General features: G+C 33.7%; 2 protein-coding genes and 1 long non-coding RNA gene across 5 annotated transcripts; 1 reads left to right on the top strand and 2 right to left on the bottom strand.

The window, feature by feature from the left end:
• Positions 1 to 728: 728 nt before the first annotated feature.
• LOC105168995 (uncharacterized) lies at positions 729 to 6,818 on the bottom strand. 3 transcript variants are annotated; one of them, XM_011089236.3, is made up of 9 exons: positions 6,647 to 6,818; positions 6,013 to 6,270; positions 4,467 to 4,662; positions 3,371 to 3,541; positions 3,151 to 3,267; positions 1,733 to 1,930; positions 1,574 to 1,633; positions 1,384 to 1,482; positions 729 to 1,079 (listed from the first exon to the last, which is right to left on the bottom strand). In XM_011089236.3, the coding sequence occupies exons 2-9, from the start codon at positions 6,147 to 6,149 to the stop codon at positions 987 to 989; spliced, it is 1,071 nt and encodes a 356-aa protein (XP_011087538.1). In that variant the 5' UTR covers positions 6,150 to 6,270; positions 6,647 to 6,818; the 3' UTR covers positions 729 to 986. The 3 variants fall into 3 exon arrangements, with proteins under 3 accessions (XP_011087538.1, XP_020551956.1, XP_088739250.1); XM_020696297.2 differs by lacking the exons at positions 6,013 to 6,270; positions 6,647 to 6,818 and adding an exon at positions 4,747 to 4,848; XM_088883124.1 differs by lacking the exons at positions 6,013 to 6,270; positions 6,647 to 6,818 and adding an exon at positions 4,753 to 4,827.
• A 5,242-nt stretch (positions 6,819 to 12,060) lies between these two features.
• On the top strand, positions 12,061 to 12,817 carry LOC105168994 (uncharacterized). Its single transcript, XR_016067051.1, has 3 exons — positions 12,061 to 12,196; positions 12,286 to 12,508; positions 12,665 to 12,817. It is a non-coding gene; the product is annotated as an uncharacterized LOC105168994 (long non-coding RNA).
• A 2,245-nt stretch (positions 12,818 to 15,062) lies between these two features.
• LOC105168993 (S-adenosylmethionine synthase 1) lies at positions 15,063 to 17,584 on the bottom strand. The gene is made up of 2 exons (XM_011089234.3): positions 17,513 to 17,584; positions 15,063 to 16,410 (listed from the first exon to the last, which is right to left on the bottom strand). Exon 2 carries the CDS (start codon positions 16,399 to 16,401, stop codon positions 15,220 to 15,222), a length of 1,182 nt encoding a protein of 393 aa, XP_011087536.1. The 5' UTR covers positions 16,402 to 16,410; positions 17,513 to 17,584; the 3' UTR covers positions 15,063 to 15,219.
• Between the last annotated feature and the right edge of the window lie 1,247 nt (positions 17,585 to 18,831).

Below are 18,831 nucleotides of genomic sequence, written 5' to 3'. Positions count from 1 at the left end.
CTTGACGTAAGAATTTGACAAAAGAGTTTCAAATTACTTAATATGGTGTAGTCAAAGAAAGTTCAGGGATCTAAAATTTTTTGTAATAAGAAATATTTCAAACAAATTTAATGAATTCAAACTAAGTGTAAGAGAAAAGAGAAGGCAAAAAAGATCATCATCTATTATAGGGTCTCACATTAAGGAATTTGCAATAGCGTTGTGAAGATGAATGTTTGTTGAACTAAAGTATGATGTCGGCCCCAAATGATGCAAGCACACAAACTCAGCAGCCATCCAGTATGAGTTGTGACAGCCTGGTCCATCAAGTTGGCTGTAGGCCATTATGCAGTGGTTCCCCAGATTTTACCTTTTCTTTTTCCCACCAACACATGTACACGCCAAAGTTCGAATACAAACCCTTTCATAATAAAGTTTTGTGTCCGAACTATTAAGTTATTCAGCCTGGGAATCAGATTTTATCTTGGGTGTCAAACATTCAGCCTACAAAATCCACAGATCAGGATAGATTTGATTTTGCTGGTCAGCTGCAATGGGATCACCATTTCAGTTTTCCCTTGTTTCTTACCTATACCTCTATTAACCTGTTTTTCTGGAATCCTTACTGTTTTTGTTAATGTAACTACAACTTTTCTGATCACTGAGATTATAGTTCACAAAATAGTTAATGCTGTGATATAGGGCTAAATACATGATGTTGATTGCACCAGTCAACCAGTCTCCAAAACTTGGAAGGATGATGGCATTTTCCTCTCTTCATTAACAACCACAATTCCAGTTCTATACAAGCATCTAAATTCATGTAAAATTACAGGCTAACTAGAGGTTAAAAAAAAAGACGGAAATCAAAAACTCCTTTGGCTCATTTGCAGGGTTCTATGTACAATCCCGTAGATGAACTGGTTAAGACCAGCTAAGAATAAAAGAATCAATTACTATTTCACAAGTTTGCCCAGCCCCACAGTAGCAGGGTGCATTGGCATCATTCAAGATGGCTGCAGCTTCTGTCTAATACGGTCAGATAGCTTGCCGTTTTCTTTCTCATATTCCTCCTTCAGTTCCTCCAATCGCTTTGAGACCTAGTATCGGCCAATTATGTCCATGAATGGAAGAGAAATAATCAAGGAGTAGAACAACTCAGCAAACAGGGCTATATTACACGAGCTTTATATGTTTTTCTTTTTTCTTGAGTATAGTGATAATTCAACCAATCAGATTCTTCTAGCAACTATTTACTGTTTCAATTACGCGATGGCTGACAACACAGTCCCAAGCATGCAAGCGTTATAAATAGATGATTTACATCAAGCATCCAAGAGGTCTATTGCAGAGATCCACTAATCACATGCCATGTACTCAGTGGGAGTGGACAGGAAGGCGAACCTTAATTGAGTAGGCCATTGGTAGTAACATATCAGGGTTCATGGCGTCATTGGGAAAGTTACGTAGTGCATGTATAAGTTTTTCAAAAGGTAACTTTACCTGTTGACATACAAAAATTGTTATTAAGCCACAAAAGAAAAGGAGGATAAGAAACAAGGAGAATTCAGATGTGAGAGAGGATAAAACATACCAGATCATCATGGCAGTATTTCAACAGAGCTAAACCAACTTTAAATACAATTTTAACACCCTGACAAAAGGTTACTGACAATTCAGAATGTGCAAAACTTTGAATGGGTAATTATAAAACAATTGTCCTCTAACCTCATAAAGTAAGACAGAGACTGACCTCAAAAAGAAAGACATCCCAAATCCTAAGAGCTAAATGGAATGGAAACGAGTATGAAAAAACCGTTATGAACCACTGGCTTGCATACATGCTAGGATTGATCATTTCTTGGGCAAAATGCTCTCCCAACTTTGGTAAGTATTCTTTGACCAAATGGTCTAACTGAAAAAGATATTGCTGTACAAGAGGCAGTCCAACCTGCAATGCACATGGCTTCAAATTGATTGCAAATACATATGATAAGAGACAATTACATGATAATATTATTAACAACCATTTCAACAACTAGAGGTGCAAGTAAGAAACTGAGCTGCAAGGGAAATGCCACGTCCAATGCATTAAGCTCCAAGAAAAACCACGTCATCCCAGTTCCATGAAAGAAGCTATTTTTAAGTCGAGAAATCAACAGTAAGCTTTAAACTCAAATGTTATATAAAGGCTACTAGCACCTTGGATTGCAACTTTTAAAACATTAAAGAATGCAAAATAACTCAAAACCAGTATGAGACTATGTCTTTGCCTACTATCCTGATCCACTCAAAACTAAGAGTGACCAGAACTTTTATGAAGGTATATAATTAAATTCAACTGCTAGTTATGGATGATCCTTAAATGAATACAAGCCAAGCTGAGCAATACATCCTTTCATAGAAGAAAGCTCATAAGACTGGTAGAATGAGATGGTTACTTCCTGTCAGAGATTGCAAACGCATTTGTCAAAAGGAGCTCTGACTCAAGCAGATGGGCCTCTGAGGAATGGGAAAGTTTTTAGTGGTTTGTAATAGGTTTTGACTTCATGTTATATTAAGGATTATATTTTTTCTGTCAGGTACAATGGGCACTTTTTGATGAGGGAAGGGTGGCAGTGTATAGTTTAAGGATTCTGATGGCTTCTGAAATAGTACCACATGATTAAACTAGTGAAGATCATATGTTGCCAAAAACATAGCAATACTATTCTTTAACAACTTAAGTTCAAGTTTTAGGAAAATCAAAGAACAATAATCATATGATTCTACCAAACCCAGCAACCAGTCCAAAACTTAATTCTTCACTAAAAGAAAGCAAGCTGGTTTAAACATTTTCCAAGAACAAGATTAATTAAGACAGAGAAAATTTCTCTCACAGTAACAAGTACCACAACCAATACAATATGATCCCCAAGGCCTTAGATTCTTCTGTTTATTGAAACTATAGATCTCAAGATTTTGACATGCCTGAAGCAGAAGTTCTCATGCAAACAACAGTACTACAAACATGAAATAGTCAACTTCTTGTAAAAGCTGCTTGGCAAAGTCACAGGGGCCTATATGGCAGTTCATCAGAATTAGTGACGAGATCAAGACTTTTTGACCCTAGAGCAATGATGATCTAAACTGATCATATCTGACATATTGGAATATCAAATTATACTATACCAAATATAATCCTTCCATAGGAGCATGAACGGCTCCTTTTAATAGCGCTACCAATAACCAAAATGCATCTTCTTCACTCATATAGAGAAGCAACAGACCTGCCACAAATCCCATGCCCTGCAACCAATATTATTTTAGGCAACCAATAGTATTACAATATTAACATATGGCTGAGAAATCTAGTAGCTGGTTAGATGATTGACTTTGATAATATTTAAACCTGCACATAGCCAACATCTCTGTCGTAGACGGAGTATGCTTTCAGAACATTATAAAGGGATCTTTGCCCTGGACCATGTCTCTGTTGGAAGAAAATATGTGAAGGAAATGTGCGAGAAATATCTCTGATAATATCTAGCTCCGAAGCAGATGTCTCGTAGATGACTAGTTGCTGCAGCAAACAGGCAAATATGATGCAATACATATAATAAAGACCTGCTTTATTTGGAGAACAATCAAATGTGAAGAAGATTGTAATACAGCCAAAATACCTTGAAATACCTCCTATTCACTCACTTTCAATGTATAAAGGAAGGGAAAGGCGAAATATTGCAATTCCAGTAATTCAAGGTGAATTTATTACAATTCTAGTAATTCCAGACATCATAAATCGCAAGTTGTCTAAAATTCCTGCATATTTAAAGAAACTGCAAATTAAGTGGTTAAAAACAGGCAATATGCATGAAAGTACCGCATCTCAAGATTGGATGCACAAATTGTCTAGTGGATGGCACTTGGTGGCTTCAGGTCAAGTTCAGTAATTCTGATTGTCGTCTTATGTTATCTTATTTATACCTGCAATCAACTGGATTTCTCTTTTATCACTAAGCAGATCCTACTTGCAAAGTGGTGTCACGGGTAAACTAAATTACTGTTTCCATACTAAGTACCAATAAAGTAAATGAGAACAGGAGAATAAAAGATGAGAATATCCGAAGGTACATTTCTCATGCAAATTTTGTTTACCATGAACTGAAGATAAAAGCACCTTCTGAAGAATAGCAAATGCAAATCATAGGCAAGATTGAACCATTATATGAGCATAGCTTAGATAATAATCTAGTTTTCCAAGGATGTTGTATTAGGCTATTAGCTTAAGTTGTAAAACTTGAGAGACACTGAATCAACTAAAAAAGCCATCGTAATACAACTCTATGTTTAGGTGAAAGATCAAACCACTCAATAACGTTATTGCACATCCCAAAAAGAAATTGCAATACATAACATTAACCTTTTCTTTTATCTTTTCTGCAATGGACATTTTGAATCAAATAGGGTTGGGGGCATGTAAAGGGCCAAAAAGAAGATGTCTTTACCTCGTAGACTCCTGGATTCATAAGCAGAAGGTCCCGACTGCCAGATATTAATTGCCAGACAAGTCCTCGTAGACAATCCGGAATTCCTTTCCTTATTCTCCTCTTGACAACATGAGGCTTCCTCCGAACATAATGCTTCCAATCACTTCCCCCAACCCCTATCATCTTTCTCCATTTTCTAATTCTTCTTTCTTCCCTGAAAATTGGATATTTATGTAATAGCATTATGATGTGTGGAATTCATCTGAATTAGTGAAGTGTATTATCTGGAAAAGATGACCTCAACCATTTCTTCTGAATCAAAATGAGGACACAGGTTTAAGCAAAGCAAATGTTGGGGAAAGCTCTCTGAAGTACAACAGACTCCCGCCAAGACATAAAACTGGAGAAGTAAGCCTTGATTAAGTCAGTAAGAAAGTTTAAATAATTCATTTTATTTCAGTTGTTTCCATCAAACAGATATGTCGTGAAGTTTCAGTTGTACTGTTATTTGCAGAACTTTCTTGGTTTCCTCCTGGGCCGGTTCCAGTTATGCTTTCCCCAATTCTGAATACACTACAATTTCTTTGGCATGTAAATCTATTTAGTTATCAGTTCAGGACTCAAGTATAATGACAGTCAGGAACCACAAAATACAAAGTCAAACCACAGAATATCAGCTATTATAAATTTTAACGGTTAATTGTCTCTTCAAACACACAGCCAACTGGTCATGCCTACAGTGTCTTCTTTGTTTAACATAAACCACTAAATTTTTGCTAGGACTTTTATCTCAGTGGAATCCTTAACCTAAATCACCCATTCAATCAAATTCCTTGGCTAGCGCTTCTAACAATTCTTTTTCTTTGGCCTCAAAACTTGAAAGCGAGCTCTCAAATTCTTTGTTGTTCTACCGCCAGAATTTAGAATTTCGTTAAACATCAAAGCAGTCTGGTAAGTTGTGCCTTCAAACAAGAGGGTGACAATCCATATAGCAATTTACACAAGCAGCTTGAGTCCGCTGCTAAAATGGAAGTTACACGGAGTCTTTGAGAAATTGATTAATTATACGTTCCTTTTAGAAATTGGTTTTCCAAATAGTTCCTTCTTTGTGTTCAACATCAATAGAGAATCAGTCAACATCCTACTTTTGGCATTACCAGTTCAAATGCTAAAAAGTTATGGCTACCACACACCTTAAAAAATAAGTTAAATAATTATGCATCCAAATACGGTCTCCAGCTTCTAACTTTCTGATCAAGCTGCCCGTAAATTGATCAAGATTTAGGAGACACCTATAATCCTAGAAAGTCGGCAGAAAAATAATGCTCATGCCTCCTGTAGAAAAAGCACAAATAACTTGGTCTTAAGAGTAAAGTGGTGAACTCAGTCGACCTGATATCAGAAGGTGCAGCAAATACCAAACATTCATTAATAATATCTGAGCAAACAAGTTATGCAGCATGAATAAAATGATGCAGGACACAATCGCATCAATCACCAGAAAAAGCTACAGCTAAATTCATAGTGTAGATACAACAAAATGCACTTCAGCAGAAAAGCATACCTCTCGTGTTCCAAGGCTGATCTACTCTTTGTTGGCCCATCAGTAGCACTAGTTTCCTGCTTTACAAATCCAAATCTATCAACTTTAGGCAGTGCAACAGGTACTCCCTCTTGTTCCTCCACTCTTTTCTTTTCCATCCTACTGTCTTATAAAAATCACAAAGCCCCTCAACTCTAGAATAAGTTTACTACTATTTTTCTTCAGCATTTCCATGCAAACTCCATTTCAACGTCAAATACAACATCGAGTCCGGAAATGCTGAACCAAACAGAAAACAGCTAAAATCAGTAAAACACGCAGCTTAGACAATATAACTCATGCTTAGTCCACACGCAACTAAATCTGATAAAATAAACCGAAGGCATTTGTGAAACAACTGCTGCACTTCAGATGCTTCAAATAAACAAAAAAATGAAAACAAAAAGGAACCACGGCGGAGGATGGATTCATGACAAAATTGGGTCACATTCTCACATTGAAATTAAGGAAAAGAGGAAAGCCGCATAGAATATGATAAGATTGTTCAACTAGGTGAAACAGATCCATAACAATTTGTTACATTGAAAAGCTCAAATTTCGCACATAATCAAACAAAAAAGAAAAATACAAACTAAGCATAAGAGAGATTACAAACCTGAAGGATCAATTCCACATTCCTGTTAACTCAGATTTTCCGAATTTCATTTCCTCGTGAAACAGTTAAGAAAAATCCCTTTTCCTTTTTCTTCTTCCCCTCTGTTATTTCTCTGGAAAGTTCATCAGAGTTTACGCGTAATATTGTCGAGGTTTTGAAATAGTAGCATGTAGTCTTGGTCAAGGCCCCGTGTTTTTAGAAGCCCCTCAGTGACGTAACAATAACATTTCCAACGCTTTGTTTGGGAGCTATTTCCCCCCATTTTTAATAATTAGTATTCTATGTACAATATAATAAAATTTATAATAAATTACAACCGACCTTCCAACAATTTATCATAATTATAAATATATTTTTATTACTTAAAAAATCATCAAAATCCTTAAAAATAATAATCATATCACGAATACATCGTGACAGTTTATTATAGGGTATTTGATAGATAAACATTAATTTCAAGAAATATTTATAATTATGATAAATTTCAAGAAAAATTGCATCTTGTTATAAATTTCGTAATAAATTAATATTGTTCATTATTTATCAGAATTTTCCAAAGTGGTGGACCTAATTTTATTACATGCTTCGTGCAACTGGCATATATATATGATAAAATCTATATTTACCCCCTTGTGATACCTAAAATATATAAATAAGTCCCTGGGATAGAAAAATACCATAGAACCCCTTATAAAATTTAAAAATGTACACTTTACTTCCTAGCCTTTAGAATTATATTTCACGCGCCCAAAATGCTACTGAGTATGTATATTTTGCAGTGGATGGGGTATCAAAATGCTTGCCGTTAGACGGGCTTTCCAACGGTGGTAAGCTTACTCCGAAAGGTGGTCGGATGTCGGAGATATGGGAGGAGAAAAAAATCAGATTTAGGATATATAGATACAAATAATATATATATATCTATTAAAAAATATATAATTATATATAATATATTAAATAATATATTTTAATTTTTGATAAGCATAATTAAATTTGAGCCATAAATTTAAGTCAGATTAAATATAGGCCATTAATTTAAAAATGATATTTTTGTCATTGCAACATCAAACTTATGTTCAAATACATCAGGGACCAGTATGCACCTTTTTAAATTTTACAGGAGTTATAGGATATTTTTTTTATCACATGGACTTATTTGAACATTTTGAAATCACAAGGGATAATATGAACTTTACCAGATATACATATAGAATATATATATATATAAAGGGTAATGCGATCAAATATGATTTTCCGTCAGTAGAAGAATTTTGGGTCTTCATATAGTTCTAACAATCCATTACTGAATGAAGTATTTCAAATTTAAATCATTAATGTGTTTCCGAAACAATATATAATGTACACAATATGTTGGCACAAACACTTGCATATTCGTACTTATACAAAACATTTGAAATATACTAAATATTATCTGATATTTCTTAACATACTAATTGAATACAAATACCATAGAAAGTCATCTCATTGTTGTTATTGCACAATGCTTGAATATTTTCTCCACACTCATGGATACTTGCAACTTCCATAAGCTACATCAAGACAACACAAAATGAATCATACAAACAATTATCAAAAGTTAGTATGCGTGTATACATAAACATATATATAGACATATATATAAGGAATAATTATGTTCTATCCCATGAGTTTTTTTTTTTTGTAATTAAATATAAACCCCGTAGGGTGGAAAATTACTTCTTTTGATGTTTGTTTATGTATAACAAAATAGATCTATTCATTAGTCAAAATTTATCGAATTTCATTCAATCTTGCTTCTGATATAAGTAAATTCGATTAACTTCGACTAACTGAGGGATCTATTTGTTATATGAAAACAAATATTAAGGATACTGATTTAATTAGGATTTTACATGTAATTACACCGCTCTAAGGGGAGGGTGGTGTAATTATCCTTATAAATAAATAAGTAGGTGCCCGGGGGGGGAGGAAGAGCTACGTACAGGGATCGATTGCGATTGATGTGCCAATCTCAAAGTTGCATACACCACGAAGTTTGTAGAGTATATTCAGGACATAACTTGCATGGTTCACTATGGTGTTAGGAGCAAAACATGTACCGCCAAACTGAATAGGTGTGCAGTCCACAACGCCGCAACCATAATCTATATATCCTTGTAACTTAATAAAAGAAGCATTTGCTTTTGCGACGCACCAACTATTGTAGATCTAACATGATTTATTTCAAATAAAAAAAAAAAACAGAATTTGTAATTGTCAGCAAAACCAAATACTAATTATAAAAACACAAATAAAGATGAACTTACTTGTTTTTGACCAACTAAATTGGAGTTTGCTTCATAGACATAAACATCACTTAACAAGCAGAAGAGAAATAACAAAGAGAGATTAATTTTCTTCATTAGAATTTTTATTCTAATATCGAATCTCGTCTTCGCTTAGTTGAAGAAAGTTAGTACAGTGTTTGTAATACGAAGGATATTGATAATACAACATAATGTTTAGCTGATTTTGTCATTCTAATATGTAAGATTTTGTTTAATTTAAATTTTCTATTTATGATAGTAGGCAAATTGCATCTACAAAACCAGGATTCTCTTCTTTTTACATTTTTTATTCTTAGTCGAATTTTTCTTGGTTTTTCTCCTGCAAACATTGTCTCTCCAACTTACAACATTTGTTTATCAATTCTGCGACATTTGAGGTGCATTGAGAATGTGTTGGTAGGTGAGTAGATGACTAGAATAAATATGACTTTTAACTGTAGTTAATTACTATAATTAAAAGTAAAAAATTATGACGGATACTAATTAATTATCAAGAGAGTATAACAATTGTTAAACGTTGTTCCGCAAGGAAGGCCAAAATATTTGCTACAACTAAAAACTGGCAAATATTTTGGCCACTGATAAAATCATAGTAAATGACGATTAACCGTAGTCAAAATTTAAATTTTGCATCGGATTTGTCTGACGGTGATAAATGGTATTGATTTATCAAGATTTTTAAACATTAGTTATTTATAATATAGAAAATTATTGTTATTATTATTATTATTTTGTAGTGGTATATCATCTGAAAGTTTTGAAGACTAGATCCAACCACGTTGAGTAAAAATTTCAAACAAAAACCATTGTTGACAAATCGCCAAGCATACACAATCCAATGACTACTTAGTTTTGTGTATATTTTTGTTTTCTTGCTGTGCTTGACATAGTAAAATGTTTATGATAAAAAACATGGAATATTAAAGTGTTGATTAATTCATCAATCGTCTCCCATTGTTGCGCTTGAATCGATAGGCTTGCCACTATTTAATATTCATGCTTTAGGAAATGAAATTCTTCATCGAAAATGAACGAGACAAAGTCCACTATAGTAAAATATTTTCATTAGTCTGTCAGTATTAATAATAATTTATTTTCTTCAAGATACGACAGTCGAATAATACTGTTTGACTCGATCAAAATTGCAAAGTTTAAAGCTCCAACAAGAAAAACACCTTCTTCAATTAATTAATAAAATTCTCTCTTGTATGCATGATATGTTGGGTGATTGCATCAAGAAAAAAAATGCCTCTTCATCAACAGTATACCAAAAATAACAACTAATAATACGAATAAAATATACGAGAGAGCCGAGAAAAGGCTAATAAGTGGATAAAAAACGAGATAAAGACGATGTTGTGAAAAAACATATAGTATACAAAGAAATAGACGTGTTAGCGCCCCCTCTTCTCCCCCACCTACAAATGTACTCCCAACATGGTAATGTGAAGAGCAAATAAAGATGGAGGTACGTAATTTTTTATAGAAAAATTTTTGCCCGAATCACGTTTTGGTTGATCAAATTAATCACTAAATGAGTATATTACATTTGTTATGTGTTTGGTCACTTTTTTTGAACTGTACATCAATCACGCGACAAATATATTATACTTATCATGTGATTGATTTAGGTTCGATCAAGCCAGATCCGAACTAAAATTTCTCTTGCTTGTGAAGCTATCTTCTAATAATTGATGAGAGGAAGAAATAGTGTGATTCATGAAAAGCGTGTTTTGCAGTTTCTTCCTAAACAAATGGCAATCAATCTTGATCGATATGTTTTATATATCCTCTAACAGGAAAATTATTATTTTAGTTCTGTAATTACTGGAAGTGATATTTTTAATTTTTTGTACAAATTAATTTTACAATTTAGCTTTGTAACTTTATTATTTTGACAATTTTAGTTCTTTGCATATAACCCAATTAAATTGTAATTTTAGTCATGTAAATCAATTCTTGTACGACAAAAAAATGCCAATTTTCCTCAGTTACGGGGCTAAAAATGTCAATGCTTCTGAAGTTACAAGACTAAAATTATAATTTAATTCTCATGTGTAAATCACATGCAATTTTCTGTCAAATTAACCAAAAAATAATGAAAATTGTCAAAATATTAAAATTATAGAACTAAACTGCAAAATCATATCGCCTATTGGTTGCCCGGAAAGGGAAAGGATCCAAGTGTAACATTGAAGAACTTGTTAACATGTGGTCAAAACTAAAATTTTTATCTCGATTTCTGTTTGATAGTCAAAGACAATATTGATTTAGTATGGTTTTTGTATCAATTTTTCTATTATCTGTTATATTTGAAGGTGATCTTTTGACTAAAATTGAATAATTTTGACTCGATTGTAAAATTTTGAACTTTTTATTGTAATAAATATTCCTATGAAATTGGTAAGTTAATAAGTACTTTTTTAATACATAATTTTGATTAATTCAGACCATTAATCTTAATTATCCATTATATTACCATATTTTACTTAAATCATTTTATACTAATTGAATTGCAACGAAAATCAGCAAGTTTTGTTGGATTGCAATATAATTAATTAATTTAAATGCCTTAAAATTAGAAATCAATGTTTTACTCTTGCAAAATTTCTACAAAAATATACATAGACATGTAATTAATTGATTAATTAATTTGAATATCGTAAAAAATGAGCAATCAATGTTTTAATCTTTCAAACTTTCAATGAAAATATACTTAGATGCTCAGACAAATAATAAACTAGCGGTTTTAGATTCCTATAATTTTACATCAACATTAATTACCTTAAAATTAGCGATCAATATTTTAAGCTTGGCATTGAATGAAAGGTTTTTGCCACTGAAAAATTCGAAAGATAATGTTCAACCTACTTAATCCAAATCACCATTTGTATAATAATAATATAATTATTCAATAATATAATTTCATCCACAATTTGCAGTAAATTTGACAAAATTCTAAACATTATATTATGATCATCATTTTCCTTTTTAAATATGAGCAATTAGATTTTAATGGTTCTGCATATTATTGCAACTATATAATTGAGTAATGGAATAGTGAGAGTTGAATAACACAAGGAGAAAAACAAACGCAAACCGATCAAACAAGGCGTCAATTATGGTGAATAACAGTGTGGCAGTGTTTCTTGTTAGTTTTGTGTTGAGCATTATTGTTCTATGCTCTTGCAACCAAAACCCTGCTGCATTCCGTACCCAAAATGTAAGCCACTACCTTAGTATATAAAATTTAATTTTCAAGTAAATCTTGAGTTTCATCATAACAATAAGATTTATTTCATGTTTGTGTAGTTGCCTGGTTGGTGTGTGGCCGATACGGGTGCCCCTCTCGACCAGTTACAAGCATTTTTGGATTATGGTTGCCATGAATTCGACTGTAGTCCAATAAAACCAGGCGGGCCCTGTTTTGGACCCGATACCTTACTGGGACATGCATCTTGGATTTTGGATAAATTTTATCGAGAGGGTGGTTTTTGCAAAAAAGGCCTTGGCTTTATCACGCGAACAAATCCTTGTAAGTTCTTCTTTCCTATCGGAGTTTGATCGATAGTGTTTGCAAGTTTAATAACATATACTCGTTTTATTTATAGTTATCATCAATAACAACGTGCGATTATAGTTCCGATGACATGAATTGATATACAACTAATGTTTGTCCATATTGATGCAGCATATGAAAAATGCCAATATCCATGATACAAGGAGAAGAGGATGACATTGGATTAATAATAGCAAGCCAAGTTATGTTGGTGAAGATAATGTTGGATCAAAAAGTGTGATACTAAAACTAAAAATTGAACATCATATCATGCTTTCCATTTCATATGGAATAGTGGTCTCTTGGTATTTCTATTATATATTTAAAACACAAAAGAGGATTCACATCCATCTAATTGGAAACTATTGCAATTAAGTCTATGATGTCATTCTTTTATTAAATTAATTATGATACTCTTTTTTGTGCTTGATTTGAAGTAATTTATAATATGGGTGGATCATAATGCAATTATAGATTAGTCTATAAAATTTAAGTTGTGTATAACATATATCTCTGTATGTTAAGCAATTATAGACTTTATTTTATGTAAAAGAACATAATATTTTTTGAAAATTCTACATACTAAGCCAAATTTTTTTATTGTGCATCATTTATATTGTTATAAAAGAATTTTTTTCTCGTACCAAATTTACCTTTTATTTTATTTGTTTTCGTTAAAAAACTTTGGTCATATTAGTAATTTCAATATTTTTTTTTTCTTAACAACCCATTGTTCGACATTTTTCTCTTATTTTTACTTTTTCACATGTATTATAATTTATTCTTTTCACGATTTTTTTTCTTGTCATTTTACACTGATGCAATAAGAAGTTTGCATTACTTAAAAAATTTTACTTAATCTAATAAGATAGTGGGTTTAACACATTTAATTATCTACTTTACGAGATCGTTAAAATAATTTTAAAATTGATAAAACTCGATACATTTAATCCTTTGCTTTACGAAAATTTTAAAATAGTTTTAAAATTAAAAAAACTCGATACATTTAATTAGCCCTTTGCTTTATGGAATTTAATTACTCCTGCCCCCAGTTTTAGGACATCCGCCTCCAAGGAGATTATGTTCACCTCCAGTTAAATTATTTTACACACGTTTTTAGTTATATTAATTCGATATATTGTACTTCTATATGTGTGGGAGAGTTGCATACAACTCACCCCACGTGAAAACATTAAGGGTGTTCATGGTGTGATTTCGGTTTTTTAGGCCTAATTTAAAATTCAATTGTCATTGACGATTTTATAAAATAATTTTTTAAATTGTCATATTTAAAACCAAAATCAAAGATGTGGTGTTGAACAGTTTAGGGCGGATCGGCGGGTTTTTATACATATAAAAACAATAATAAGATCTAAAGGCTAACAAAAATCAAGAAATGAAAAAAGGTGTTTTGCCAAGTTTATTTATTGTCTTACGAGATATTTGTTGAATTAATAAGATGTTAGATTTATTTAAAAAAGAAGCTACTAAAGTTCAAATCAAATTAAAATTATGGGGAATTATAATATATTACTAACGATAAATATATAATTATATTAAATTTTAAAACATTTATTATAATTTACAAATAAATAAATAACATGTACCGAATTCTAAAAGAGCTAGATCTCTTGATTGTCACTTTAGAAAAACATGCATCTTAGAGTTTACGTATAATTATACTAAATTTTGGGGAGAAAAATATAATTATCACTAAAGAAAATGCAAACCATCATTGTGTTTGATGATTTATGTGTGCCATAGGGATAATATAATATGGTTGCCGTCCATGCTTCCAAAGCAACTTAGACATCTATCCAACGAAATTCTAATACACTAGAGTAAATCGTTAGGGTTAATAGAAACTCTACAATACGGGCCAAGATTTTCAACTTTAAATTGGTTTTGGTCAAGTATATTTTTGCACTTTAACATCTTTAAGCCCATTTTTCAATCCAGACCCCAACCTATCCCGTTGGAGTTGGCCCATTCAATTTTAAAATACAAAAAAGTATTCAGTGTTAGAGTTCTGAAACAGGGATTCTAGCATAGAGTTCGGAAAAATTCTCATTCGATTTGGACATGGATTATAGGAGAAGCCGAACATGAACTAATTATAGGAGAAATACAATACATACCGTTGAAGAAAAATAATCAACTACATTAGCAAGTATATTACACTTGTTATGTGACTTAACCGTTTGGGCAAGAATCTGCTTCTTTTCCTGAGTATTCGAGAGTCGGGATTTTGCTTGTTATCCACTACAGTAGTGTATCAACAAACATGTCTGAAAATATGCATCTTGGTGACCAATATCTTACAAATAACCACGAAACCCTTGACTGATATTATTAATTATAAACAAAACAATTCATTCATTAATAATAATTGATAGGTCCCAACAGCTGATTCCCCAGCTTCAACATTTCTTTACATACAGCTGCTGAAAACTCAGACTCAAACCACATGTATTGAAATAGACTACCATAGAGATTCCTTGTATGGTATATATCCTATTCTCCATATGTAAGGAACGCCCAAAACAAACAAAGAGAAAAAGGTTATAAGAGATAAAACAAAATATAAGAAGCGAACAAGGGACGAGATACGCAAACGTGACTTCTGGCGAAGAACCATAGCAGCAGAAGAAAACATTATTCAGTGCCTGTGAGACCATATGGAAGGATTAGTTCTGGGGCTTCTCCCATTTGAGGGGCTTAACGACTTCCCATGTGAAGTCGGGGTCGTCTCTTCCAAAGTGACCGTATGCAGCTGTTTTCAAGAACCGTCCGTTGCTACCCCTCTTCAAGTCCAAGTTAATGGAGATCATTCCAGGCCTGAAATCAAAGTTCTCCTTCACAATCTTGAGGATTTCCTTGTCTGGGATCTTCCCCGTGCCGTAAGTGTCGACGAAAACAGATAACGGCTCAGGCACACCAATTGCGTATGAGACTTGTACTATGCACCTGCGAGCAAGGCCGTTGGCCACAATGCTCTTGGCTGCCTGCCTAACGATATAGGCACCACTTCTGTCCACCTTAGTCGGGTCCTTCCCGGAGAAGGCACCTCCACCATGGGCACCCCAACCACCATAAGTGTCGATAATGATTTTACGACCGGTGAGACCAGCATCACCATGAGGCCCACCAATGACAAACCGACCAGAGGGATTGAGGTGGAAGATTGTCTTCTCATCGAGGTACTTGGCTGGGATGACGGGCTTGATAACATGCTCTTTGAGATCCCTGGCGATCTCGTCGTTAGTGACCGTCTCATCGTGCTGGGTGGAGATAAGCACAGTGTGGACCCGAATTGGAACCATGGCACCGTTTTCATTGTAGTACTCAACGGTAACTTGGGTCTTCCCGTCGGGCCTCAACCAGGGGCAGGTACCATTTTTGCGGACTTCTGTGAGACGAGCGCCTAGTTTAGTAGCAAGCACATGGCTGAGAGGCATGAACTCGGGGGTCTCATCAGTAGCATAACCAAACATGTGTCCCTGGTCACCAGCACCAATCTCCTCAGGGCGCTTGGTCAGATGGCCATGGACACCTTGAGCAATATCAGGGCTCTGTTGCTCAATGTTAACTAGAACCTTGCATTTGTCAGCATCAAGACCAACATCATCAGAAGTGAATCCAATGTTACGGCAGGTGTCACGCACAATCTTCTCATAGTCGATGTTGGCCTTTGTTGTGATTTCACCAAAGACCATTACCATGTTGGTCTTGGTACAAGTCTCGCAGGCGACTTTGCTGTCGGGATCTTGTTCGAGGCAAGCATCAAGTACGGCATCAGATATCTGATCACAGAGCTTGTCAGGGTGTCCCTCGTTAACAGATTCAGAGGTAAACAAGAAGGTCTCCATTTCCTCAACCTGCAAAAGACGAACACCTATGAATTATCCAAGATTCACCTAGCAAGAAATGAACCCATGTGCAAAAAACTATTCCTCAATTGCTAGAAAACCTTCGCAGCTCAAACTGCAAAACCTTGAATACTTAAAGAAGAAAAAAGGCCGAAAAGAATAGACAAAAGGTGCGATAATTCACGTGCCGTCCATAGCATAAATAAACAATCAGATGGTGTTTTTGGGCCAAAGTCATGAATCACCGACAACCGTGTTCGACACACCACATTCTGGACTAAAGGAAACTGCTTTAATTGGCACATGGCAACATTTCCATCACCTATTACATCAAATGGACCAGAGAGAGAGAGCGAGAGCCTAGAACAATTCTCTCTTTTTTCAGAGATCCAGAGAAGCTCAACGCAGAATCAAATCCTCAAGAACCCACTAAACTAAAAGGGTAAACCCCGCGTTAAGACCGTTTCGAAGAGCACATTTAGCATAAATCTGGAATAAAGAGAACGAAACAGCCAATTTCCATTGATTCGAACTAAAAAAGGCCGCATCGACATGTAAAAAACGGCTACACAGTCACGCGAATTAGATCATGGCAATCCATACTCCTCATCAACTGAAGCTGTTAACTAGAAGCTAAAACCAGTTCAGATCTTTCGCAATTCCCTCTTTCTCCAATATATTCTAAAAGCTAAAACCTTAAGAGAAAACAAGAAAACAACAACACAAACAAATTGCATTACAACATTGATTTCCCCCCACAAATCTAACTCAGATCTCACATAACACTAATAGCTTCACACAGTAAATGGTTTCTTACCCCTCATCACTAAGAAAAACACCAAGAACTCAAAAAATTTAAGTCAAAAAGCCAATTCTCGGCAACATAACCACCCTACACTCCTCAAGAAAAACCACATATACGTTAAAAACAAACAGTCCCCACTCCAAAACTTGACTTAAACATGATGAAGAACCAAGTAATAATTCAAGAAAACAACTCAAATTCCACAAGCAGAACAACATTACAACTCCCAAAACCATGAACAAAAAACCTTGGCCACTGCTACAACAACTGAAGAGAAATCCAAGAATTTTGCTGAAGTTTGTGTACCTTGAACAGATGAACCCAACTGCCGACAAGAAAGGTTTGACCTTTATGGCTATGGGCTACTTCCGCCAAATGCTTGCGAGTGTTGGCAAATGAAGCTAGGGGGTTATTTATAGATGGGGGCGTCCTCAAAAATTAATATATTTACCAAGTGGGTGGAGTGTAGAGTTTTCTCAATGGTGGGGTCAAGATTTTTGGAGGGTGGTTGTGTATCATGCCGATGTTTTAACCGTTGATGACATTGTAGAGGCTGGGATTTATGGTTGAGATGGGTTGTAGTCGGTGAGGACAATCCCCGATTCTTATCTGGTCCAAATTTCTGTAGGTATTTCCGCATACGAAATTAAGAAAAAATAATAATAATTATTATTATTATGAATATTATTATATTATTACAAGAATGACGCATTTTAATCTTTCTTAATTTTATCGAAGAACCAACTGAATATTTTATTCCCCAAATTCTCTATTTTATTTAATATATATACAAATAATATGTATAATTTTTTAATAAAATAAATAATGCTATCTCTATACAAATGACATATATATGTTTATAAGATAAAAAATGCAATATAATTTAAAATAAAAAAAATTCTTAATTATATTTATTTGATAATTAAACATATTTTATCAGAATGTGAAATTAGTTACAAGGAGCGTGTACAGAAAAGGAATCATGCAAAAATAAAAGCAACAAGTGCATCTATTGCCGCTCCTAAATATTTTTTCCGATTTATTTAAGAGGTTTTTTCTTTTTTTTTTTTGTAATTATTTATGTAAGAGTTGAAGTTGGTGGGAATGGGATATGCAATTGGGGTTCACCAACCCCGGTTGTGGGCCCACCCACAAAATATAGGACTGCAAACCGTGGTTGGTTCGGTGAAGTTTTTCCATCACACTTTTATGTTGCACATTAATATCATATTGACGTGTCTATTATATATGATTTTATATTTAAAGTATAGTCTAATTTAATTATACGTAACAATTGTTTATTGATGTGATATTAATATATAATTTAATAATATTATAAAAAGTCACTAACTAATTAATTGAGTTGGCATCTCCGTAGTACTTAAAAGTGATGAATTTGAATTTTCAAACATAAATTGTCTCCAATTTTCTTCCCCGGTTATACTGCAAAAAATCAAAGCATGGTAGAAATCCAGGACAAGCTGGCTCCACCCCAGATCTCTTACCAAAAATGCGTGTTGGTGATTCCAAAAAGGAAATTATTTTATTGCCCTTTTTAATATTTGATGGCTTCATGGTTACTCAATGATTTATATTCTTATATATTTTTTTCTTGTCATTTGCAT

The sequence above is a fragment of the Sesamum indicum genome, linkage group LG8 (assembly GCF_026168435.1).
Source record: "Sesamum indicum cultivar Baizhima isolate 11 linkage group LG8, ASM2616843v1, whole genome shotgun sequence".
Classification (NCBI taxonomy): Eukaryota; Viridiplantae; Streptophyta; class Magnoliopsida; order Lamiales; family Pedaliaceae; genus Sesamum; species Sesamum indicum.
This window is presented reverse-complemented; position numbering and strand designations above follow the sequence as displayed.